Genomic DNA, 26,267 nt, shown 5'->3' on the forward strand with positions numbered 1-26,267 from the left:
TATCAGAGGGGTAGCCGTGTTAGTCTGAATCTGTAAAAAGCAACAGAGGGTCCTGTGGCACCTTTAAGACTAACAGAAGTATTGGGAGCATAAGCTTTCATGGGTAAGAACCTCACTTCTTGCATCTGAAGAAGTGAGGTTCTTACCCACGAAAGCTTATGCTCCCAATACTTCTGTTAGTCTTAAAGGTGCCACAGGACCCTCTGTTGCTTTTTACAGATTCAGACTAACACGGCTACCCCTCTGATAATTGGCAACACATCACTTGTTTGTAAAGGGTGTAAAAAATAAACACCTAAAGGGTCCATTGCTAATAGAATCATAGAAGATTAGGGTTAGAAGAGACCTCGGGAGGTCATCTAGTCCAACCCCCTGCTCAAAGCAATACCTGCCGGACCATGCTGGAGCTGACCTGTATAGCTCTAAGTGCCCCTGGGTTTAGCCTGTTTGGAAACCTATTGATCAAATGCTTATGTAAGCAGAGTCTGGATGAGCTCTCCCCTGACCTACTCTGGGACAGCGTCTGTATTGCAAGAAACTGCCCCACTAACAGCTCCGTGAGAGCAACGGCAGACAATCGTTTCACGCCTTTTTTCCACACAGATGCCATACCAGGGCAAGCATGGAGCCTGCCCAGATCACTGCAGCAGTTATGAGCACTGTAAACACCACGCACATTATCCTGCAGTATATGCAGCACCAGAACCTGCAAAAGCAGGCGAGGAGGCGACGGCAGTGCGGTGACGAGAGTTATGAGGACATGGATACAGACTTCTCTCAAAGCATGGGCCCTGGCAATTTGGACATCATGGTGGTAATGGGGCAGGTTCATGCCGTGGAACGCTGATTCTGGGCCCGGGAAACAAGCACAGACTGGTGGGACTGCATAGTGTTGCAGGTCTGGGATGATACCCAGTGGCTGCGAAATTTTTGCATGCGTAAGGGCACTTTCATAGAACTTTGTGACTTGCTTACCTCTGCCCTAAATTGCAAGAATACCAAGATAAGAGCAGCCCTCATAGTTCATAAGCTAGTGGCGATAGCCCTGTGGAAGCTTGCAATGCCAGACAGTTCAGTCAGTCGGGAATCAATTTGGAGTGGGCAAATCTACTGTGGGGGCTGCTGTGATCCAAGTAGCCAACACAATCACTGAGCTGCTGCTATCAAGGGTAGTGACTCTGGGAAATGTACAGATCATAGTGGATGGCTTTGCTGCAATGGAATTCCCTAACTGTGGTGGGGTGATAGACAGAATGCATATCCCTATCTTGGGACCGGACCACCAAGGCAGCCAGTACATAAACCGAAAGGGGTAATTTTCAATGGTGCTCCAAGCACTGGTGGATCACAAGGAACGTTTCACCAACATCAATGTGGGATGGCTGGGAAAGGTACATGACGCTCACATCTTCAGGAACTCTGGTCTGTTTGAACAGCTGGAGAAAGGGACTTACTTTCCAGACCAGAAAATAACCATTGGGGATGTTGAAATGCCTATAGTTATCCTTGGGGACCCAGCCTACCCCTTAATGCTATGGCTCATGAAGCCATACACAGGCACCCTGGACAGTAGTCAGGAGCTGTTCAACTATAGGCTGAGCAAGTGCAGAATGGTGGTAGAATGTGCATTTGGACATTTAAAAGCATGCTGGCACAGTTTACTGACTTGGTTAGACCTCAGCGAAACCAATATTCCCATTGTTATTACAGCTTGCTATGCACTCCACAATATCTGTGAGAGTAAGGGGGAAACATTTATGGCGGGGTGGGAGGTTGAGGCAAATCACCTGGCCACTGATTATGTGCAACCAGACACCAGGGCGGTTAGAAGAGCACAGCAGGATGCACTGCGCATCAGAGAAGCTTTGAAAACCAGTTTCATGACTGGCCAGGCTACAGTGTGACAGTTAAAAGCAACAGAGGGTCCTGTGGCACTTTTAAGTCTTACTTGCATCTGAAGAAGTGAGGTTCTTACCCACAAAAGCTTATGCTCCCAATACTTCTGTTAGTCTTAAAGGTGCCACAGGACTCTCTGTTGCTTTTTACAGATTCAGACTAACACGGCTACCCCTCTGAGTGTGACAGTTGTTTGTTTTGCCTTGATAAAAACCCGCTCCCTTGTTTCACTCTACTTCCCCGTAAGCCAACCGCCCTCCCCTCCCCTCTTTGATCACTGCTTGCAGAGGCAATAAAGTCAGTGTTGTTTCAAATTCATGCATTCTTTATTAATTCATCACACAAATGGGGGGATAACTGCAAAGGTAGCCCAGGAGGGATGGGGGAGGAGGGAAGCACCGGGTGGGGTGGTGGAGAAGGGGAGGAGGGAAGGAGAAGGCCACACTGAACTTCAAAACTTATTGAATGCCAGCTTTCTGTTGCTTGGGCAGTCCCCTGGGGTGGAGTGGTTGGGTGCCTGGAAGCCCCCGCACTGCGTTCTTGGGTGTCTGGGTGAGGAGGCAATGGAACTTGGGGAGGAGGGCGGTTGGTTACACAGGGGATGCAGCAGTGCTCTGTGCTCCTGCTGCCTTTCCTGCACCTCAACAATATGCTGGAGAATATCAGTTTGATCTTCTAGTAGCCTCAGCATTGCATGCTGCCTCCTCTCATCATGCTGACGCCACCTATCATCTTGATCCCGCCACATGTCCACGCGTTCATTTTGTACTTTCCTGCACTCTGACAGTGTCGCCTCGATGCATTCTGCTGGGCTCTTTCAGTGACGGAGGACTGCATGAGTTCAGAGAACATTTCATCACAAAACATGCGTTTTTTTTCACCTTCTAATCTTTGCTAGCCTCTGGGACGGAGATGATACAGGGAGCGTTGAAACATTTGCAGCTGTGGGAGGAAAAAAAAGGGAGAGTAGTCTTTAAAGAGCCACATTTTAGAGAACAATGGGTAGACTCTTTCACAGTGAACCAAGCTGTTAACATAGCATGTGTGCTTTCTTTACAAGGTCACATTTTGCCTCTTATATTGAGGGCCTGCTGGTTTGGTGTGAGAGATCACACACGCAAGGCCAGCGGGCAACAGAATTCGGCTTGCAGGCAGCCATTGTAAGCCACAATCTTTTGGCTTCCTTAACCTTCATAACATGTGGGAATGGTTTCAAACAGCAGTGCCCTCATTTTACATACCAAGCACCCATTGGATTGGCCATTTAAAAAGGAGGGGCTGTGGTTTTCGGGTTAACGTGCAGCACAAACCCAACTAACCCCCCCACACACACCCAATTATCTGGGAGGATCGCTTTATCCCTCCCCTCACCATGTGGCTAACAGGCTTTGAGAGTACATCCAGGAGAGCTTCATTGAGATGTCCCTGGAGGATTTCTGCTCCATCCCCATACATGTTAACAGACTTTTCCAGTAGCTGTACTGGCCGTGAATGCATCCCAAGTCTTCAGGGCAAATTAATCATTAAACACACTTGCTTTTAAACCATGGATTATATTTACAAAGGTACACTCACCAGGAGTCCCTTCTCCGCCTTCTAGGTCTGGGAGCCCATCTTCGGTGGGTTGGGAGGGTACTAGATCCAGGGTGAAAAACAGTTCCTGGGTGTCTGGTAAAATGGTTTCTCCGCTTGCCTGCTGTGCGCTATCTTCAACTTCCTCCTCCTCCTCCTCATCTTCCTTGTCCCCCAGATCCGCATCTCTGTTGCATGCAAATCCATTGCTGGACTCAACGCACAGAGCTGAGGTAGTTGTAGGGGCACCCCCTAGAATGTCATGCATCTCATCATAGAAGCGGCATGTCTTGGGCTCTGACCCAGAGCGGCCGTTTGCCTCTCTGGCTCTTTGGTAGGCTTGCCTGAGCTCCTTAAGTTTCACGCGGCACTGCTGCGGGTCCCTGTTATAGCTTCTGTCTTTCATGCCCTTGGAGATTTTTCAAATATTTTGGCATTTCGTCTTTTGGAACAGAGTTCGGATAGCATAAATTCTTCTCCCCATACAGTGATCAGATCCAGTACCTCCTGTTCGGTCCATGCTGGAGCTCTTTTGCGATTCTGGGACTCCATGGTCACCTGTTCTGATGAGATCTGCATGATCATCTCTGGGCTCGCCACGCTGGTCAAACAGGAAATGAAATTCAAATGTTCGCAGGGCTTTTCCTATCTACCTGGCCAGTGCATCGGAGTTGAGAGTGCTGTCCAGAGCGGTCACAATGGAGCACTCTGGGATAGCTCCCGGAGGCCAATACTATCGAATTGCATCCACGCTACCCCAAATTCGACCCAGCAGGATCGATTTCAGCGCTAATCCCCTCATCAGGAAGGAGTACCGAAATTGATTTTAAGAGCCCTTTAAGTCGACAAAAATGGCTTCGTCGTGTGGACGGGTGCAGGGTTAATTCGATCTAACGCTGCTAAATTCAACCTAAACTCGTAGTGTAGACCAGGGCTTAGACTCCACCAACCAATTACAGAGAGAGCGAAAGCAGACTGCTCCCTAAATGAGAGAGGCACAACCCAATGTACCCTCCCTCCTAGGGAAAGCATCCGCTATTACCCCTTTGATTTCAAACCTCACCCATTCACATGAGAAGCCTTCTCATCACCCAACTTCCCCACTTCTCAGATCTAATAGAGGATTGGAAGGGACCTTGAGAGGTCATCTAGTTCATCCTGCTGTGCTGAGGCAGGACCAGGAGTCAAATCAATGTTCAAAAAATGTGACCAAACAGTTTAAAATCCATCAGCTCTTCCCCTCTGGAGCATACTGTGGCTACGTCTACACTACGGCAGCATGTAGCACATGTGTAGCTAAACACCACAGTGAAAAGCACGCTGCGTGTGTCGCTTCATGTGTCAGTGAAAGACTCTGGCAGAGGGGAGGCAGCAAGGAAAGGTTGAGCCTCTTACCCTCTGCCTGCCAGCACTGCTGGGCTCTTCCCCTGCAGCGGGGAAAGGCTCTGGCAGCAGGACACTACATTGCCAAAAATAGCAGTGTAGACGGGATGGCACGACATGGGCCAGTGGAGAACATGTAGAGTATGTACTCTGGGGGTGCACACCCACACCCTTCAGGTGTGTCTTTACTCCATGGGCTTAATCCTTGCTGCACTACCTACACCGTGATTTATACCCGTGCTGGGGTGGGGTGGGGAATAGCTGAGTGTATGTATACTACACGCCACCGAAAGAACCATGCAGTGTAGATGCACCCGATCAGGGCACACATAGGGAGTTTTTCATGTGCCCCTGCCCTCCCTTTTCACCTCCAGCACTGTCCAGCACTGTCCTCCACCCCCACACTGACGAATGGATGTTGCCCAATAGGACCTTCCCCACAACCTTCGAGATAAGAGTTGATACCAGTGATGACACTGCAGAGTTTAGAGATATTGATTCCACATGTCAAATTGTTTGGATCTTGAATGTTAGGAGCTCAAACTTTGGTCAGTGGGAGTCTTGCCAGTGAGTTCTGTGGAACTGGGGCTTGCCAATTGCTCTCTGTATAAAGAGAAGAGGCAGAGACGGTGAAAGGCAGAGAGAGGGAGATGCAACGGAAAAATCTCTCTCTTGCTGCTTCTCAGAGATAAATCAGCAGCACTGAGGGGGGCTGAAGGTAAGAGATTTTGGCCTGTTATCTAGTGTTTCAATAGCTGCTGCTTATTTAAAGGCCAGAGAAATGTAGGAATTGCTGCACTGGATCAGAATCATGGTCCATCTTCTGCCCCAAGATGGAAAACTATACCATAACTGGCCTGTGGGGGAAATTTCATCCAGCCCCAGTTAGAGAGTAGCTCCCCAATGCTCTGACCAATAAGGTGCTGGTATCCTTTATATAATTTTGATCGGAACTAGTTTGACTGTGAAAGGTCTTATTGATATCCAGTACTACTAAATACTTTCCCTTAGTGATCTTTCTGTCTTAGGTACGTATGTGGCCCCCATTACTACAGTATTGGAGCACCTCATAATGTATTTATTCTCACGGCACACCTGGGGGGTGGGAAACTGGTATTAGCCCCATTTTACAGACACCAAACTGCAATCCAGAGAGATTAAGCAGCTGGGCGGTGTGATTCCCAGCTTGGGTTGACATACCCACCCTCGCTGTGCTTGACCCAGCGTGCTAAAAGTAGCATTGTGGTTGTGGCTTAGCTGCCCACTTCCAATCCTGCCCAACCCCCTGGGTCAGTACTCTGGCAGCTAGCCCGTTCCAGTGCCCACCATGGCCATGCTGTTATTTTAGCAGAGCTAGTGTGTGTAAGTCTATCAGAGCCGGGAGTTACATCTCTCAGCTGCTGTGTGGACATATCCTAAGTGACTTGCCCCAGGTCCAGAGGAAGTCTGTGGCAGGGTCGGAACATGAGTCTATTAAGACTCAGGCTAATACCTTAAGCACTGAGGCATCCTTCCTCTCAATAACCATGAAAAAAATGTATGTCCTTTTATCACTCGTCAGTCTGTTGCTATTTGATTCCAAGGGTGTCCCCTTGTTACAGACAGAACAAGAAGCAATGGTCTCTAAGTTGCAGTGCGGGAGGTCTAGGTTGGATATTAGGAAACACTATTTCACTAGGAGGGTGGTGAAGTACTGGAATGGGTTACTTAGGGAGGTGGTAGAATCTCCATCGTTAGAGGTTTTTAAGGCCCAGCTTGACAAAGCCCTGACTGGGATGATTTAGTTGGGGTTGGTCCTGCTTTGAGCAGGGGATTGGACTAGATGACCTCCTGAGGTCTCTTCCAATTCTAATAGTCTATGGTTTATGATTCTACATTGAAAGGGGGAATAAATGGGAGCTGCCAATAGACCCAGGCATTATTTTATAGTTTTGCTGAAAGCTAAGGGTCTCCCAGTGATTAATATAACTCTCATACCCACTGTGTAACAAGAGCAGTCACCTGAAAGCATCCCACCACCAGCATTCCCCAAGTTTTCCTAGATGCATTGGCTGACACTCAGCTAGACAGAGGCAAGGTGGGTGAGGTGATATCTTTTATTGGACCAACTTCTGTTGCTGGAAAGGACAAGCTTCACAGGAAAGGTAATCAGAGTATCCAAGCTAAATACAAGGAGGGAGAGACTGGTAAGCGTAAGGAGTTAACACATGTTGCAAGAAACCACTTGAAATCAAGTAGACAATTACCACCTGGCAGGCATAGGACAAAGGAGGGTTAGTAAGTTACAAATTGTTGTAATGAGCCATAAAACCAGTGTCTCTGCTGAGTGTCTAGCACAGTTATGGATTTAAATTCCCAGGCTCATTTTTTGACGATGTTGTGCGGGTTTGCTTTGAGGACAAGGCCTGAGAGCTCAGTTTGGAGAAATCTTTCTTGAATGGCCTCTTCTGGCCTTCAAACAACTTCCCAGCCTTATCAAGCTCATCATCAGAAGCAAACTCCCCACGGTGGCACCAGCCCCTGCCAGAATAACAGATGCAAAACCTGCAGACATATCTCCATTACTACAATGATCAATAAAGCCCAGAAAATCCACAGATATCTGCGTCATATCCACGGATATCTGCATCCATGGATGCTGATAGCTACGGACCATTTTTGTGGATAGTGGATCGGTTGCATATATCACCGTGTAGGGCTCTACTCACCAGCAGTCACAACGTCCGTCTCGGGCAGCCTAGGGGACGCAGTACGCTCGGGACTGGGCGGCAGGTCAGAGTTGGGGCTGTCCAGCACCCGCTTGCCGCACTGCTTCCTGTCCAGCAGCTTGGGCCCTTGGGCAGCATCAGCATCTGCACCATGGCCCAGCTGGCATCACTGACTGCACTCCCAGCCCCGGGTCTGGCCCGCTGGCTCCTGGGAAGTAGGGTCAGCCCTCAGTCATGGGGATTGGAGTGGGCAGAGCCCTGGTGCTCCACCCCTCTGCCCCACTGTGATGCAACACGCACTGCTGTTGCCATGTGCTGTTGCTTGCGAGCCCCCAAGAGCAGCATGTGATGCAATGCTCCTTCCCCCAAGTTCCCCCTCCACACCACCCCTTCTTCTCGAGACCCCGACCCCACACTGCCCCTTACCCCTAATCCCTACCCTCATGCTGCATCTTCCCTGCAAGACCCCGCCCGCCCCACTATCTCCCTTCCCTCCCCTCCCCTCTTCCCCACCACCATCGCTAGCCCTTGTGAGACAGCTTGCTGCTGCAGGTGAGGATGCGGATACAGGTAGAAGACGGCTAGCAGATCACAGGTCAGATTGTGGGTTGATCCTGGAAGATGCAGATCGGATGTGGATCCACATTTTTGTATCTGTGCAGGCCTCTAATGACCAAGACCCCGCACAACATACCTTTCAGTTTTCTTGGATCCTACACATGCCTATCACAACCACCAGAGGTAGATTAAGATTTACTGGGGCTTTGGGCACAAAGAACATTTGGGCCTCCCACCCTACCCTCACCCTTGAGGCCCCACCCCTTGTCCCCACCCTTACCCCTCCAAAGCCCCACCCCCTGGCCTGGCTGGAAGCCAGGCCACTCTGGAGAATCCTGGACCCTCCACTTTCCCTGGGTGACACACTCTGGAGGGCCGGGACATGGGCCGGGGGCTCCTCCTGGGCACCCCCGTCCCCCACCCAGGGCAGATGGTGGGTCCAGGGCTCCCCACAGCTGCTGGGCTCCCTGGGTGGCTCTTACTACAACCTGGAGTGACTATGCATCCGGTTTTGGCTGGGACAGTCCCCTTTTTAAGCCCTTCCCCAGACGTCCTGACTTTTTTTGGCAAAACTGGGCAGGTGTCCCATTTGCTTTTGCCACTTGATCATCAGTTGGCAAGAACAAATGGGACAAATGCCCAGTTTTGCCAAAAGGGGGCTGGTGGGGTGAGCGGGGGGTGGGCCTGGGGCTTGGGTGAGCAGCTGGGCCTTGGTCAGTTCCGCCCAGAGGTAGAGGGGGGCTCAGGCCAGCTCCGCGTGGTGGGGGAGAGGGACTTAGGCCAGCTCCATGGGGGGCGGGAAGAGAGGCTCAGGCCAGCTCCATGGGGGGCCGGAAGAGAGGCTTGGGCTAGCTCCAAGTGGGGAGTGGGGTGAAAGGGGCTCGGGCCAGCTCCATGGTGGGGAGGGAAAAAGGGCTTGGGCCAGTGGCTTGCCCAGCTCCATGCAGGGGGACGGTGGGGGAATATAGTCACTGGGCTCCAGCTTTCAGACTGGCCAGGGGGCGGGGCCTCATGGGGAAGAAGATTTGCAGGGCCGCAGGGCCCTGGGGGGAAAGGAAGAGCAGGGGGTGGAGCCCCGGGGGAAGAGGAGAATCAGGGTGGCAGGGCCCCGGCGGGAAAGGAGGAGCAGGGGGTGGAGCCTCCTAAACATAAGATTGTTATAAGCACCTTGACTCTAAAGTACATGTAAATGTAGCTTAATATTCAGTAAAGGTGCAAACAAGTTTATAATGACCTAGTAAAACAGTTATAAGAGTTTATGAATATCTGTTTGTACCTCAATACCGAGGTCTCTCCCCTACACCACTAACCTACACTATTGCTGTGTGATATACTTGTCAGAACACTTCTGTCAACATTTCACAAATGTGACACAAAATGTGTTTGTGTTCTAAATTAATTGCTTTTAAAAAATCCTAAGGTAATTCCCACCAAAATCTTTGTTAAGATAGTTCAGTGCTTACAGATAGATAACAAATACATTTAACCAACATTATTGGTGGAGCTGGTTAAAATTATTTTTAAATTCCAAATGCTTATATATTTCATGTTTTTTTTTCAACCAACTTCAATGATTAAAATGTTATAGTTATGAACGAGCCGGTGAAAGATTTACTCACTCAGAGAGTCACTATGCTGCACTCTTTGTATATAATGCACAGGCCTGGAAACTTCTGTTCACATTTCACAAAGGTACACAAAATGTAGCTGTGTTCTTAATTAATTTCAGATGTATTTTTGTTCTGTTTTTAGCCATGGGGTTCGCAAATATCATCCTGCACCTCTGGGCCTGGATATTCATGCTATGGAGTGAGTATTCAACAATATCACAGACATTTCTATGTCTTTCCATATAAACCATCTCTGCATGAAGCTCAGCCTTGTCATGTCATTTATCCCCCCTGAGTTTTGTGATGAAGCAGCTGGAACTAGTAATGAACCCAAATCTTAAAGCAAAGCTCACCCAGAGCCATAGATTTTGCCTTGTCTCTTTCCACATGATATCACAAATTGGCTAAAACCTCATAGAAATTAATCACAGGTATGACTAGACATACTGGGTTAGATCAATGGTCCCTTTAGCCCAGTATCCTCTCTTCTGACAGTAGCCGGTGCCAGATGCTGCAGAGGGAGTAAACAGAACAGGGCAATTTACTGAGTGATCCATCCCCTGTCATTCAATCCCAGCTTCTGGCAGTCAGAGGTTTAGGGACACCCAGAGCACAGGGTTGTGTCCCTGACCATCTTGGCCAGTAGGCATTGAGGGACCTGTCCTCCATGAACGTATCTAGTTCTTTATTGAGCCCTGTTATACTTTTGGCCTTCACAACATCCCCTGGCAATAAGTTCCACAGGTTGACTGTGCAGTGTGTGAAAAAGTAGTTCCTTATGTCTGTCTTAAACCCACTGCCTATTAATTTCATTGGGTCGCTTCTGGTTTGTGTATTTTATGAAGGGGTCGATAACACTTCCTCCTTCACTTTCTCCACACCATTCATGATTTTATAGACCTCTATCAGATCACCCCTTAGTCGTCTCTTTTCCAAGCTGAAAAATCCCATTTTTTTACTCTCTCCTCATATGGAATTTGTTCCATACACCTCATCATTTTTGTTGCCCTTCTCTGTACTTTTATCAATTCTCATATACCATTTTTGGAATGGGATGACCAGAACTGCACACAGTATGCAAGATGTGGGCATACCATGGCTTTATATAGTGGCATTATGTTATTTTCTGTCTTACTATCTATTTCCCAATGGCTCTTAACCTTCTGGTAGTTTTTTTGACTGCTGCTGCACATTGACTAGATGTTTTCAGAGAATTATTTCCAATGACTCCCAGATCTCTTTCTCAAGTGGTAACAGGTAATTTAGACCCCATCATTTTATATATATAATTGGGATTATGTTTTCCAATGTGGATTACTTTGCATTTTTCAACATTGAATTTCATCTGCATTTTCTTGTCCAGTCACCCAGTTTTGTGAGATGCCTTTTGTAACTCTTTGCAGTCAGCTTTGAACTTAACTATTTTGAGTAATTTTGTATCATCTTGAAACTTTGCTACCTCGTTGTTTACTCCTTTTTCCAGATCATTTATGAACATGTTGAACAACACAATACGGATCCTCGGGGAACCGCGCTATTCACCTTTCTCCACTATGAAAACTGACTGTTTATTCCTACCCTTTGTTTCCTATCTTTTAACCAGTTACTGATCCATGAGAGGACCTTCCCTTTTATCCCATGACTGCTTACTTTGCTTAAGAGCTTTTCATGAGAGACCTTGTCAAAGGCTTTCTGAATGTCCAAGTACACTATATCCACTGGATCACCCTTGTCCACATGTTTGTTGACCCCCTCAAAGAATTTTAATAGAATGATGAGGCATGATTTCCTTTGTAAAAAGCTGTGTCACTCTTCCTCAACATATAATGTTCATCTGTGTATCTGATAATTCTGTTCTTTACTATAGTTTCAACCAATTTCCCCAGTACTGAAGCTAGGCTTACCAGGCTGTAATTGCCAGGGCTGCCTTTGGAGCCCTTTTAAAATTGACATCACGTTGGCTATCTGCCAGTAATCTTGTACAGAGGCTGATTTAAGCTATAGGTTACATACAATGGTTAGTAGTTCTGCAGTTTTGTATTTAAGTTCCTTCAGAACTCTTGAATGAATACCATCTGGTCCTGGTAACTTATTACTGTTTGATTTATCAATTTGTTCCAAAACCTCTAACCCACACACCTCCTGGGTGTGGCATTATGTCCCATCTAGTGGCACCGAGACTACTTAGAGATTAATAAGTCTGCTCTGCAGCCTGAGCTACAAGCCAGATGACTTTTAGCTCGTGCGGTAGAGGCTCATGTCTTTAGTTTCAGTGGTCTCAGGTTCAATCCCACCTGCCGCTAAGCTGGATCTGTTGGCATTACACCTTCTCTAATGACACCTCAATCTGGGAGAGTTCCTCAGATTTGTCACCTAAAAAGAATGGGTCATGTGTGAGAATCTCCCCAACCCTCTGCAGTGAAGACTGATGTAAATAATTCATTTAGCTTCTCTACAATAGCCTGGTCTTCCTTGAGTGCTCCTTTAGCACCTTGATTGTCCACTGATTATTTGGTAGGCTTCATGTTCTGATGTACTTAAACATTTTTTTGCTGCTAGTTTTTTCGTGTGCTAGCTGTTCTTCAAATTCTTTTTTGGCCTGTCTAATTATACGTTTACACTTGACTTGCCAGAGTCTATTCTCTTTTCTATTTTCCTCAGTGGGATTCAACTTCCAATTTTTAAAGGATGTCTTTTTGTCTCTAACTGCCTCTTTCACTCTGCTATATAGCCATGGTGGCATTTTTGGTCTTCTTACTGTTTTTTTTTTAAATTAGGGGTATACATATAGTTTTTGCCTCTAAAAACATATAGTTTTAAAAAAGTTTGCATGCAGCTTGCAGGCATTTCACTCCCGTGATGGTTCCTTTTAATTTCATTTTAACTAACCTCCTCATTTTTATGTTGTTTCTCTTTTTGATGTTAAATGCTACTGTGGTGGGTTTCTTTGGTATTTTACCCCCAGAAGGATGTTAAATTTAATTTAGATACTGTTGCTATTGTCAAGCAGTTCAGCTACAGTCACCTTTTGGACCAGATCCTATGCACCACATAGGACTAAATCGAGAATTGCCTCTCCCCTTGTGGATTACACGACTAGCTGCTCTAAGGAGTGGTCATTAATGGTGTCTAGATATTTTATCTCTGCTTCCCGTCCTAAGGTGACATGTACCCAGTCAGTATGGGGAGAGTTGAAATCCCCCATTTTTATTTGTTTTTCTGTTTTTGTAGCTTCTCTAATCTCCCTGAGCATTTCACAATCACGTCACCAGGTGGTTGGTAGTGTATTCTTACTCCTATTATTCAGCCTGCACTCTTGCCGGGTTTTTGTTTGTTTGTTTGTTTGTTGTTTTGTTTTGTTGGGGGAGCGGGCTTTATTGGTCTAAATTTAGATAATGTTTGTTAAGTGTATCTCGCAGTCACGCTCGCTCTGTAAACTCATAGACTTTAGTGCATGAGTCTCTACAGCATGAGCTAAAAGCCAACTCACTGTTAGCTAAGGCTGTAGAGCAGACTCATTTTCTCTCTCTCTCTCTCTCTCTAAGTGGTCTCAGTGCCACTAGATGGGACAGAACACCACACCCAGATGGTGTGTGGGTTACACTAGCAGTCCCAGATCAGCTACATGTCATTGTAGGCAGACCCATCATACCATCCCCTCCATCAACTTATCAAATTCAGTCTTGAAGCCATTCTATCTGCCTGTGCCACTGACCTAGTGGGTGATCCTGGCCAAGGCACTGCCTCAGTTTCCCTCTCCATACAGGGAGATGCTAATGTCACAGGAAGGGGATAGAATCTTGATGAATGAATGTTTATAAAGTCCTTTGAGATCCTCAGAGAGAAGCTGCTAGAGAAGGAGCAAGTTTATTTTCAGAGCTATGCTGGAACCAGAACAGTCAAAGCTGGATATAAACTTTCTCAAGGCTTTGGGAGTGTGTGTGTTGAGGGGAGGGTTGATTTGGCTCCTTCTCTGTTATTAAATTTAATGAACGCTTGAGTGAGTGTGGAATTGCATGAACATGTTGGCAGTGACGGAGGGCGGGGAGGCAGAGTGGGAAGACTGTTAAAGAGTTTGGTTGATGCTGTGTTTGGTTGAAGGAAATGGTGTGAAGTCCATAAGGGACTGTAGGACAGAGACACAAGTTTGGGGAGAAAGTGAAGAGTTCAAGGGGGTAGAAGTAGATATGAGAGACATCAACACAGCAGGGACAGAAAAGACCATGGGAGCAGAGGATATCACCCAAGGGTGTGCCTATTTTCTCAGACACCATGGCAGTGATCTGAGGCCTTGGTGACAGGCAAGATTTGTAAAGGTATTTAGGTGTTGCTGCACTCAGCATTGCAACACCTAACTTTTTTAGGAGCCTAAATCTCATTTTCCAAAGCGATTTAGGCACTGAGAGGGGCCAAAATCCCATTGACAGTCGAGGGGTTCCTAAGTCCTTAGATCTCTAGGCAATGCCTAAATTTCACCTGTAAAAACCTGGGCCCTAGAGAGCAGAGGGGGAAAATGAAGATGACCAAAGACACACCTCTGGGGAGCAGCAACAGAGAAACGGAGGGAAGTGGTAAATAATCCATTGAAGATAGTGCCTGATGGAGTGGCCCACAAGGGAGGAAACAAGGAAAAGGAAAAATCACGAATGAGAAGGTCTCAGGAAGAAGTATGTGGGGGAACCTGTCCCTTGGGTCCTGGTTTCTTTCCAAGGTGGCACTCCTCTCATTGGAGATGTTGTCAGCTGCTGATTAAAGAACTACTGTGTACATTTCCTTTTGTTACACGTAGAGGGGATTTGACCTAATCCTTTCAAGGTGGATTTAGACTAGCCTTGCTGCCGAGAGAAAGAAGAGTGATTGTAGCCTGCTACAGACTGCACTGCTACAGACTAGGGACCGAATGGCTAGGTAGCAGTTCTGCAGAAAAGGACCTAGGGGTCACAGTGGACGAGAAGCTGGATATGAGTCAACAGTGTGCTCTTGTTGCCAAGAAGGCTAACGGCATTTTGGGCTGTATAAGTAGGGGCATTGCCAGCAGATCGAGGAACGTGATCGTTCCCCTTTATTCGACATTGATGAGGCCTCATCTGGAATACTGTGTCCAGTTTTGGTCCCCACACTACAAGAAGGATGTGGAAAAATTGGAAAGAGTCCAGCGGAGGGCAACAAAAATGATTAGGGGGCTGGAGCACATGACTTATGAGGAGAGGCTGAGGGAACTGGGATTGTTTAGTCTCCAGAAGAGAAGAATGAGGGGGGATTTGATAGCAGCCTTCAACTACCTGAAGGGGGGGTTCCAAAGAGGATGGAGCTCGGCTGTTCTCAGTGGTGGCAGATGACAGAACAAGGAGTAATGGTCTCAAGTTGCAGTGGGGGAGGTCCAGGTTGGATATCAGGAAAAACTATTTCACTAGGAGGGTGGTGAAACACTGGAATGCGTTACCTAGGGAGGTGGTGGAGTCTCCTTCCTTGGAGGTTTTTAAGGCCCGGCTTGACAAAGCCCTGGCTGGGATGATTTAGCTGGGAATTGGTCCTGCTTTGAGCAGGGGGTTGGTAGGGCAATTCCCACCTTTTCATGTTCTTTGTATGTGTATATATATCTCCTTACTATATGTTCCATTCTATGCATCTGATGAACTGGGCTGTAGCCTACGAAAGCTTATGCTCAAATAAATTTGTTAGTCTCTAAGGTGCCACAAGTACTCCTGTTCTTTTTGCAGCTACAGACTAACACGGCTGCTACTCTGAAGCCAATAAAAACAGGGTGTCTCATAAGGTAGGAGTGGACAAAAGTGGGGCAGTGTTTTATGCCTATCTCCTCCGTCTTTCTGTCTCTACAGGTGTTGCTAATATCTCCATCGCAGTGTCACCTGTAGAAATTCCAGATTCCTCTTGCTCAGGCCCCCAAGGGACAGAATTTATCACAGTCTTCATGCAGAATCACTTACCAAGTTATGGCGGTAAAGACTTCAGGTTGTTCATCACTGGCTACACCCCTGGGACGTTAGTCACCGTTTCCGTGAACAAAGCAGGTGTTAAATTCAATGTCAGGGCAAATCTGGGAGAGACAACATGGATACAAATCCCAGAATTCGTGGAGCTGGCAGGAAGCAACATATTTGACCACACGGTCATTGTCCAGGCTGACCATGAGATCGCCATCCTCGCTCTGAACTATAAGACCTATACTGCCGATACCACTGTAGTGTACCCTGTGGGGAAGCTCGGGACAGAGTACTATGTTGTGACTCCAGTGGGGAAGCGAGATGGTCTTGATAAGCAATTTGCTGTAGTAGCCTGGAAGGATCCCACCATTGTTGAAGTTTACCTCAAAGGGGCTGTAACTTTCCAAGGAGAAACCTACAGAGCAGGAACAAAACTGACCATCTCACTTGAAGCTTACCAGGCCGTCCAGCTGCAAAGCCATGATGACTTATCCGGCACCAGGATCGTGTCCCAGAATCCCGTTGCCATCTATAGTGGACACGTATGTGTTGCAAAGCACACCAAATGTGACTATGTGAGTGAGCAGCTCCTGCCAGTATCTGTCTGGGGCACTTCGTTCATTGTACCGCCCTTATCCTTCCAGCCCAATTTTGACCTGGTGTATGTGGCTGCTTCCCAACACACTCGCATTGATTATCAGTCTGGGAGGGAGAAATCCAGAAGGAACCTGGTTGCTGGGCAGGTTGTGACATTTGAAATTAAAATCTCTAACCCCTTGTACATCTCTGCTAGTGCTGGGATCCAAGTCGCCTTCTTCTGCACTGGTGGGAGCAAAGGGAAAATTGTGTACGATCCCTTCTTCCTGATGATCCCAGATGTCTCTGGCTACTGCCAGACCTATAACATCCATGGACAGGATCTGTTTGAGAACTATGCTATGATTGTAGCCAAGACGGCCGAGACTGCTGATGTTACTATTGATGCGGAACCACTACAGTTTACTGTGTGGAGGCCTATTCCAGGCACAGCATATTCTTGGATTACATACAACATGGGAAGTGGGTTTAGCAACCACACCATAGAGAACCCCAGCTCCCCATTTGGTGTCCTGAGTGTTGGGATTAAAGACAAGGCTGGGTATGGCTCCACAGCTATTGGTGGTAAGTACAATATATGTGATAGCCTATCACCCTCCCAGCCTGCCTTCCACCATCTTTCCCTGTTCCCTTCCTTCCTAACCCCTCCTTTGGACAACATTCCCTCTCAGAGTCAAAGAATAGAACCCAGGAGACCTGCCTCTCAGTCCTCATGCTCTGAGCACTAGATCACTAAAAAATAGATACCAAATGTATATTTTTATACGTAACTGAAATATGATTTCTGTGTCCTCTGCTCCAAGTGTATTTTGAAGCTGCAGGGGGTGTCTGGTAAATAAATCTCCTGTGAAGCAGGAGGGAACTGGCCCCCCTTCTCTGCCATGGAGATACATCAATAAAGATCACAAATGAGAATCATTAAAAGGAAATGGACTGAACCACCCAGACAGTAGCCCCAACCATTCTTCTAGATTGCCCAAACTGGTTGTACCATTTTATACTGGTATAGCTAAAGAAACACAACCTTCCTAGTGTGGAAGGTTCTAAAGGTGATTATTCCAGTTTCTTTTCAGGGAAAGGGAATAACTTCATAAGCTTATCTACATTACAGCACCTTGACCAGGGCTGGTGCTTCCATTTAGGCAACCTAGGCGGTCGCCTAGGGCACCAGGATTTGGGGGGGCGGCAATTCGGCAGTGGGGGGTCTTTCCGCGCTCCTGGTCTTTGGCAGCAATTCTGCGGCGGTTCCTTCATTTGCTCTGGGACCCGCCGCCGAAGTACCCCAAAGACCAGGAGCGCGGAAGGAACCCCCCGCCGCAGAATTGCCGACGACGACCGGGAGCGTGGAAGGACCCCCACCTAGGGTGCCAAAAACCTTGGCGCCGCTCCTGGCCTTGACTAGTATAGCTATGTTGGAAGAGACCCCTAGTGGTAAAGCAGCAGAAAGAGATCTACTTTACCACTTTTCTGAATAACATGAGCTATGCAAACAGAAGCACTCCTCTGTTGGCATAGTTGTAAGTCTACACCGGGCATTTTATTAGCATAGGTCAGCTAAGTGGTGTGATTTTTTTTCACACTTCTAACTGACAGCTATGCTGGCAAAACTTTGTAGTGTAAATAAGGAGTAAGACACTTTCCCATTGAAAGAACTGTGTCCACATTAGGGGTTGGTATTACTAATTTGGCAGAACAGCCCTAACCAACATTGTTATATCAGTACAAAATCTGTGTGTAGGCCAGGGCTTGGATGAAAAGTGGTATTCTAGAGTGTACATTCATCATCAAAACATTCAATGACCAATCTATGAAGAGGGCAGAGTTAAGGGCATACACATGATGCCACATGATGCAGGAATTATTGGGTGGATATTTCTGGCCTGTAGTATTCAGCTATTTCTATACAGGAAAGGGAATAAGCTGTACTGGTCTGAAGCAACTTTTTACAGCTATAACAGTGACACACAAAGGGCAGTACTAGTATAAGTGTCTGGGCAAAAAATAAGCTTTATTAGCATAAGGACTTGTCTACACAGGATTTTTCGGTATAACCTGAGATTTGAATATAAACCAATAAAGTTATACTGGTATAACTCCCTGAATAGACACTCTTAGTCAAGGTCTACACTAGGAGCACTTTGCTGGTATAGCTGTACCAGTATGCTATACTAGTGAAGAACTCCTAGGATGGACCTGGATTATACCAACAAAACAGTGCTGTAGCTTGTTACAAACTAGCCCTTGGGCTACTGGACAACAAAACCTTTTTCGGTGCAATTATGCCAATATAGCCATACTGGCAAGCCCCCTAGTGGTGATGCCGCTTATATTGGCAAAAGGAGTTCTTTTGTTGGTTTAGTTAAACCACCTTCCTGAGTAACATAAGCTATTCAGGCAAAAGGAGTCTTGCCAGTACAAAGTGTGTCTACACCGGGTTTTTGCTGGCATAGCTGGATCAATTAGGGGGTGTGATTTTTGTACACTTCAACCTGATACACTTATGCCAGCAAAACTCTACACTTTAAACTCTAATCTCCACACTACACTCAGCGATGTCTACACTTAAAACACTACAGTGGCACAGTGTAGATCAACAGCAATGGGAGGGGTTCTCCCACGGTTATCAACCTAGTGCTGTCTACACAGGGACTTAGGTTGGCTTAAGTATGTTGCTCAGGGGTGTGGATTTTTCATACCCCTGAGCGACATAGCTGGGTCAATCTAATTTTCTAGTGTGGACCAATCATAGTAGTGTAAATCTGGCCCAAGTGAAATAACCTGTGCCAGCAAAAATGCAGTTTTGTTGGCATAAACTGTATCTACACTAGAGTATGACACCTCTTCCTACTCCTGACTAACACAGCTATGCAGGCTGAAATCTGTAGTGTAGACATGGCCTTATAGAGCATCCTTTTTTGGATTAGCTAATGTCGCTTGGGAAGGGGTGTAAATGAAAGAATACACTTATTCTGGAATACAGGTGTCCACACTGGCGGGTTATACCAGTAAAATAATACCTGTATAACTATATTGTACATCTGGTGAAACTTTCTCATGTAGGCATCTTTATATAACTGGCTCCAAACAGGGATTATATTCATATAACTCTATGTATATAAAATCACCCCCTTAAGCAAAATAATTATACTGGGACAACCACTGTGTGTAGTCTAGGACGAAGTTTGGCTGCCCAGGAAAATCAGTTGAGGTTGGGGGAAATGCACTTCTCAGGAGAAATGTGGATGGACCCTAAGACAAAAGGTAAGACACTCCAAGGCCTGGTCTATGCTAGAGTTTAACTATGTCAGTCAGGGATGTGAAAAATCCTCACTCCTGAGTCTCATAGATAAGCTGACCTACGTCCTCATGTAGACAGTGCTAGGTCTCATATTTGTCTGGGGGGTGAATATGAGAGACGAGAGGAAGAGATGGAGTTACAGCTGGCCTTGTAAAATGTACCAATGACATTCACTCCCAGAGCTAGGGTTAGAAGCCAGGAACCCCCCACTCCCCTGAGTCTGTGCCCCTTGTTATCAGTCCTAGGAAGGCTGGCACCAAACGACAAGAGCAGGTCTCGTAAAATCTTGGTGTCCTGGTTTGTGATGCTCTTTCGTATTTGTGTCCTCAAATCTAGGCATTTCTGGTGCTGCCCCTACTGTTCAACCTCCATATCTTCCCAGTACCTCTTGCTCAGGCCCCCAAGGGACAGAATTTATTACAGTCTTCATGCAGAATCACTTATCAAGTTATGGCAGTAAAGACTTCAAGTTGTTCATCACTGGCTACATCCCTGGGACATTTGTCACCATCTCAGTAAATAAAGCAGATTTTTTGACTACTATCACTGCAAATCCCGAACAGACAGTATCTGTGATGATCCCAGCATTTGTGGAGCTGGCTGGAAGCAACACATCTGACCACACAGTCATTGTCCGGGCTGAACATGAGATCTCCATCCTTGCTCTGAACTATAAGCGCTATACAGCTGATACCACTGTAGTGTACCCTGTGGAGAAGCTTGGGACAGAGTACTATGTGGTGACTCCACTGGGGAATCCAGATGGTCTTGATAAACAATTTGCTGTAGTAGCCTGGAAGGATCCCACCATTGTTGAAGTTTACCTCAAAGGGGCTGTCACTTTTCAAAGAAAATCCTACAGCGCAGGGAAAAAACTGGTCATCCCACTTGAAGCTTACCAGGCCATCCAGCTGCAAAGCCGTGATGACTTATCTGGCACCAGAATCGTGTCCCAGAATCCAGTTGCCGTCTACAGTGGACACGTATGTGTTGCAAAGCACACCAAATGTGACTACGTGAGTGAGCAGCTCCTGCCGGTGTCTGGCTGGGGCACCACATTCATCGTACCTCCTTTATCCTTCCAGCCCAAATTTGACCTGGTGTATGTGGCTGCTTCCCAATACACTCACATTGATTATCAGTCTGGGAGGGCGAGAGCCACTAAGGACCTGGTTGCTGGGCAGGTTGTGACATTTGAAATCAAATTCCCTAATCCCTTGTACATCTCTGCTAGTGCTGGGATCCAAGTCGTCTTCTTCTGCACTGGTGGAAGCAAAGGGAAAATCGTGTATGATCCCTTTCTCCTGATGATCCCAGATGTCTCTGGCTATTGCCAGACCTATAACATCCATGGACAGGACCAGTATGAGAACTACGCAATAATAACAGCCAAAACATCAGAATCTGGTGGCATCACCATTGATAAGGAACCTTTGGGAAACATTGCATGGAGGCCAATTCCAGGCACAGGGTTCTCTTGGGCTGAATACAACCTTGGCACAGGGTTTAAGAGAGAAACCATGGAGCACCCCACATCTCCTTTTGGGCTTCTGAGCATTGGGATTGCATCCAAATCTGGGTATGGCTCAGCAGCTATTGGTGCAAGCAGTAAGTAAAGTAGTTTTCGTTATGTCTTTTCCCACTTCTCACTCTCTCACCACCTTTATTTAGCCTTGAACCCCGACCCATAATATTACAGAATCTCAGCTTGAAAGATGGAAAGACTTGTTGGGTCAGAGTCTCTGTGCTGTTGAGCTTCAGGTGTGCACAGCAGAACAGGATGGGCAGCTGACAGAGAGCTGATCACACTCCGAGATCTTCTCCCTGGGTGTAGCCTGGGGGCTGCTCTAAATTGAGCGCACTGACTGTTGTCCCCTATGGGTCATAAGTCAGCTGAGCATTATCAGAGCCCATCACATCCCAGCCACTCTCCTTGCCTGCTCTGTGTTGCAGGGACAGAGATTTAGGAACTTGTTCTGCTGGCTGTACGCCTGCTATTGTCCCATCCTTGCCGGTGATTTCCCAGGAGGGGACTTGTCAGAGGTTTCTGTTTCCTTTGTGCCACCTGTGAGGGATGGTCTAGCTAATACGTAGTCCTGTCTTGAGTGCAGCGGACTGGACTAGAAGACCTCTCGAGGTCCCTTCCAGTTCTACAATTCTATGATTCTATGAATGGTGTAAAGGGCATATGTATGGGACTAGATAGATGTTTGTGTGTTGATAGATCAATATAGAGGGTGTAGTAGGTGACAGATGGATAGACAGATATAAAGGAAGTTGGCAGATAGATATAGATGGATAGATACAGAGAGGGTGACAGAAAGATATAGTAAGTGATGTGGGGGGACAGATGGACAGATAGCTGTCTTGTCTATTTCAATTGTAAGCCCTTTGGGGCAGGAACCATCTGCTGCTCTGGATTTGCACAGCACCTAGCACAGTGGAGTCCCACTCTCACTTGGGCCTTAGGCACTATCCTAATAACCATGATTCATTAAAAAAAAGGAAAGGAAAGAATGATAGATCATCTCGTCCATTTCATAAACAGGCTGTGGGATTCTGTTGAGACCCAATTTAATTCCGATTTTTCCTACGGTCCCTCAGCCCTTCTCTGCTTGTAAATATAACTGATTAGTCTGGTGTTTCTTGTCTTTCAATTGTCTTTCCGGCTAGATATTCCGACGTCATCCTGCAGTGTGGTCCTCTGCAAGGAAGGAACAGTTTGTAAGATGATAGATGGGAAGCCAGAGTGTTTGCCAGTTTCTGCGGCCACGTGTTGGGCTGGGGGTTATTTGCATTACCACACCTTCGATGGCCGACTGTATGACATCCATGGCACCTGCACCTACACCGTGGCCAAGACCTGCGGGTGTGACTGTGACCCCCATTCCTTTGACATCGTGGCTGAGAGTGGGAAAAGGGGGAACACGCAGGTCTCATACATTGGGTCGCTGACCATACAGGTGGATGGCATTACCATCACAGTGGCCAGGGCAGAGGTCGGCTTTGTAAGGGTGAGTGCTGGGTGCACATCTCCACCCCGCTGCTACGCACAATTGCCCAGTGTGGCGCTAGCAGGTGCTGTGTGGCAGGGATGGTGTGTGTGTGTGGGTCAGTCAGGGGCGCTGTCCCCTCAGAGTTGCACTGACCCCAATTCCTCAGCATGGTACCACAAGGTGCTGCGCTGAGGGGAGAGGAGTGGGTGACTTTGTGTGGGGAGCTGTCTGCTCTGTCACAAGCACATGGGATTTGCTGTACTATGCCAGATAAATTATAGACCTGAGGACTTTGGGCATTACATCTCCCTTGGCACGTCATGCAGGTGCAGGGCCAGTACCCCAGTGGGCAAATCCCAGCTCCGCTGAGTCCATCCTTCTGCAAGTTCCCTGGTAATTTCTAATGTAACAGAGATCCCTCTGAGACTCCACCTGAGGAGAATCCCCACTTCCGGATCCAGGAGGATGTTGCCTGAGTTCTAAGATATGGGGAAACTGAGGCACATCTAGGCAGGTCAGGGGCTCTGCTTTACAGAGCCTGCTCTATCCGAGGTGCCTCAGGGGCCCCGGAACATTCTAGGCATCTCCTTGAGACCTCTTGTCCCTCAAGTGCTGCTCCTAATGGCTCCAACTGATGTGGCCCCCTCCCCCACAGGAGGTGCTCCATAACGGCTGTAACTGACACAGCCCCCTCCCCCACAGGAGCCGTTCCCCAATGGCTCTAACTGACACAGTACCCCCGCCCCCCAGGATCCGCTCCCTAATGGCTCTAACTGACATGGCCCCCTCCCCACAGGAGCTGCTCCCCAATGCCTTTAACTAGCGTGGCCCCCTCCCCAACAGGAGCTGCACCCCAATGGCTCTAAATGACATGGCTCCTTCCCCTGCAGGAGCTGCTCCCTAACGGCTGCAACCAACGTAGCCCTGTCCCCCACAGGAACTGCTCTAACCGATGTGCCCCCCCCCCCACAGGAGCTGCTCCCTAACAGCTCCAACTGATGCAGCCCCCTCCCCCACAGGAGCTGCTCCCTAATGGCACCAACCGACGCAGCCCCCTCCCCCTCAGGAGCGGCTCCCTAATGGCTCTAGCTGACACAGGCCCAGCATTGCCCGTCTTGTGTTTTCTTCACAAGTGCCAGAGTTTTGCTGGGGGCTGGGGCTTGTCTGGTGATGGCGCGAGAAGCTCCAGCCCCCTGGAGAAGTCCAGCCCCGCTGGGAGCCAGCAAAGTCGCTCCTCTCCGCTCACCGCTCTGATTCAGGGGAGCAAAGAGACCAGCTGCCCAGCTCCTTCCCTTCTCCTGTCCCATAAGCAATGGGATGGGACAGCTCCTATGCTCCCCCCCACCCCCGCAGCACCCACCCTGGGAAGAGGCTAATGTGGGTGAGGAGCCCCAGGGGCTGCCCTCATCCCATTGCAGGTCTCTCTGGGACGGTGTGTGGGGGACTGAAGAATCCCAGGAGGAGCAGAGGAGAGGCTGTGGGGGGCTGAACTGTGCAGACAGGAGTCTGGGACTGATGGGGTGGGGGCAGGGGCTGGGGCTGAACTGAGCGGGGATTGATTGATGGAGGTGGGGGCTAGGGTGCTGAACTTAGGGGAGCTGTACTAACTGGGGTGGAGAATGGGGAGCTTAACTGGGGGTGTTGGACTGATGGGGTTGTGGGCTGGGGTGGGGCTGGGGGGGCGGGCCTGATGGAGGGTGGGCAATGGGGGGCTACTGAGGTGGCTGAACTGATGGGGGGGAATGGGTGCAGAGAGAACAGAACGGGGTGACTGGGGGACAGGATTAATTACTGCACAGGGAACAGGCAAATGTGGGGGTGACAGCTCCTGCAACAGGGACCAAAATCCCCTTCCCCTATAAATTGAGGAGAGTGGGCAACACGAATTGTCACAGACGCACACTGGGGTGGGAGGGAGAGTTCTAACATCAAAAGACAGGCCGCAAATCACAGTGCAGTCCTTTTAAAAGAAGTTCTTTATTTCTTGGGGGCCGATCTCATGAGTTTTAGGGTCTGACTCATGATTTTTGATCTCTTGAGATTGGCAATACCATAGACCCCTCCCCCACAGGGGTGGCTCCCTAGCGGCTCTAACCAGAGCCGCCCCCATCCCCCATGGTTGGCCTCACCAATTCCTAGTTTTAGTCCTTTTGAAATCCCAATGAAATAGTTTTCTTCAGTATTTGTCAATTTGTCACAGTCAAAAGGCTTTGAAGAGATGGTCCAATTTCAATGATGTTCTGATGGAAACCATGCAAATTCCAAAACCCACCTGGTTTTCTCCCAGATTGCTGACCTAGCTCTTTGGCATCTTGCCAGGAGGATTGCCTCAGAGCTGGGTGTCCATTTCCCTTCAGAGAAAATTTTTGCAATTGATTAGATTTATTCTTAATTGGGACAGAACCAATTTTCAAAATATTGAAATCCTCCACTATAAAGAATTACTTTTCTCCAGCCAGTTCTATCTAACATGATGCTGTAAACTATTTCTGGCTCCGATTTCGGACCAGATTCAGTGAAAATTTTGCATGGGGCCCATTGCTAATCTGAGCAGAGGTCAGAATGCAATGTAAATGACAGACTAGTGTCATCGATTGTGACCTTTGCCCTTTCTTTCTCACCATGAAGGTGAATAACACCAGGGCCCACTTACCCATCTCCCTGAACAACGGGGCCCTTCGGCTCTATCAGAGCGGCACCTCCCTCGTCCTCCGCACCAACTTCAACCTCAGAGTGTCCTATGACTGGAACAACCACCTGAGGGTCACCGTCCCTAATGACTTCTCTGAGACCCTGTGCGGCCTGTGCGGCAACTATAATGGGGACCCTTCCGATGACTTCTGGACCCCAGCCGAGGATCAGGATCCCAGTGACATTCTCCAGGAGCAAAGCTGGGAAGTGGAAGATGAGGATCAGTTTTGCTGGCACGATTGCATTGGAGGCTGCAGGCCCTGTGCCCCCAGCATAGCCAGAAAGTACAAGGAGGAGGCCTCGTGCGGCCTGATAACCAAGGTCTCAGATGGGCCCTTCAGCCAGTGCCACAGCAAGGTGGATCCTACTGTCTACTTGAACAACTGTGTGTACGATCTGTGCCACAACGACGGCTACAGAAAAGCCCTGTGTGAGGCCCTGAAGGCCTACGCGGATGCCTGCCAGCTGGAGGGGGTCAGGATTGGGGAATGGAGGCAGCTGGCCAGATGTCGTGAGTACAGATTTGAATGCCAACATTATATAAATGGGTCTGGGGGTCAGCACTCCTGCATTCTATTCTTCTCCTTAGGAGGGAGTGTGGCCTAGTGCTTTGAGCAGTGGTTGGGATATGAGGACTCTTGGTTGTACTGTACCTACAGTATCTCTGCCCGTCTGTCTATGGTATTTCTAAGGTGGCTCTCACTGTGAATATATAACATCTGCCGATGACACATGGGAGTCTGAGATAAGATGATGCCAATTTTTAAATCAATCATCCCTTTATGGGCCTGATCCTTTAAGGTGCCAGGCACCTCCTGCAATGTGATGAGCATCATTGACTCTTCTTGAGGTAGGAAGAAGAACAGGAGTACTTGTGGCACCTTAGAGACTAACAAATTTATTAGAGCATAAGCTTTCGTGGACTACAGCCCACTTTTAGTCCACGAAAGCTTATGCTCTAATAAATTTGTTAGTCTCTAAGGTGCCACAAGTACTCCTGTTCTTCTTTTTGC

General features: G+C 47.9%; 1 protein-coding gene across 4 annotated transcripts in view; it reads left to right on the plus strand.

Moving 5' to 3' along the window:
* The first annotated feature begins 5,435 nt into the window (after window positions 1-5,435).
* Window positions 5,436-26,267, plus strand: part of LOC117869539 (IgGFc-binding protein-like) — a 326,696-nt gene continuing 305,864 nt past the window's right edge. For 2 of the 4 annotated variants that reach the window (XM_034756462.1, XM_034756461.1), the window contains exons 1-6: window positions 5,437-5,569; window positions 9,870-9,926; window positions 15,568-16,833; window positions 19,904-21,175; window positions 22,241-22,581; window positions 25,192-25,765. In XM_034756462.1, the coding sequence (XP_034612353.1) occupies window positions 9,872-9,926; window positions 15,568-16,833; window positions 19,904-21,175; window positions 22,241-22,581; window positions 25,192-25,765 (3,508 nt within the window). In that variant the 5' untranslated portion in view covers window positions 5,437-5,569; window positions 9,870-9,871. Of the gene's footprint in view, window positions 5,570-9,869; window positions 9,927-15,567; window positions 16,834-19,903; window positions 21,176-22,240; window positions 22,582-25,191; window positions 25,766-26,267 lie in introns of all 4 variants that reach the window. The other 2 variants (XM_034756463.1, XM_034756465.1) reach the window with 2 other exon arrangements.

Source organism: Trachemys scripta, chromosome 24 (assembly GCF_013100865.1).
Source record: "Trachemys scripta elegans isolate TJP31775 chromosome 24, CAS_Tse_1.0, whole genome shotgun sequence".
NCBI lineage: Eukaryota > Metazoa > Chordata > Testudines > Emydidae > Trachemys > Trachemys scripta.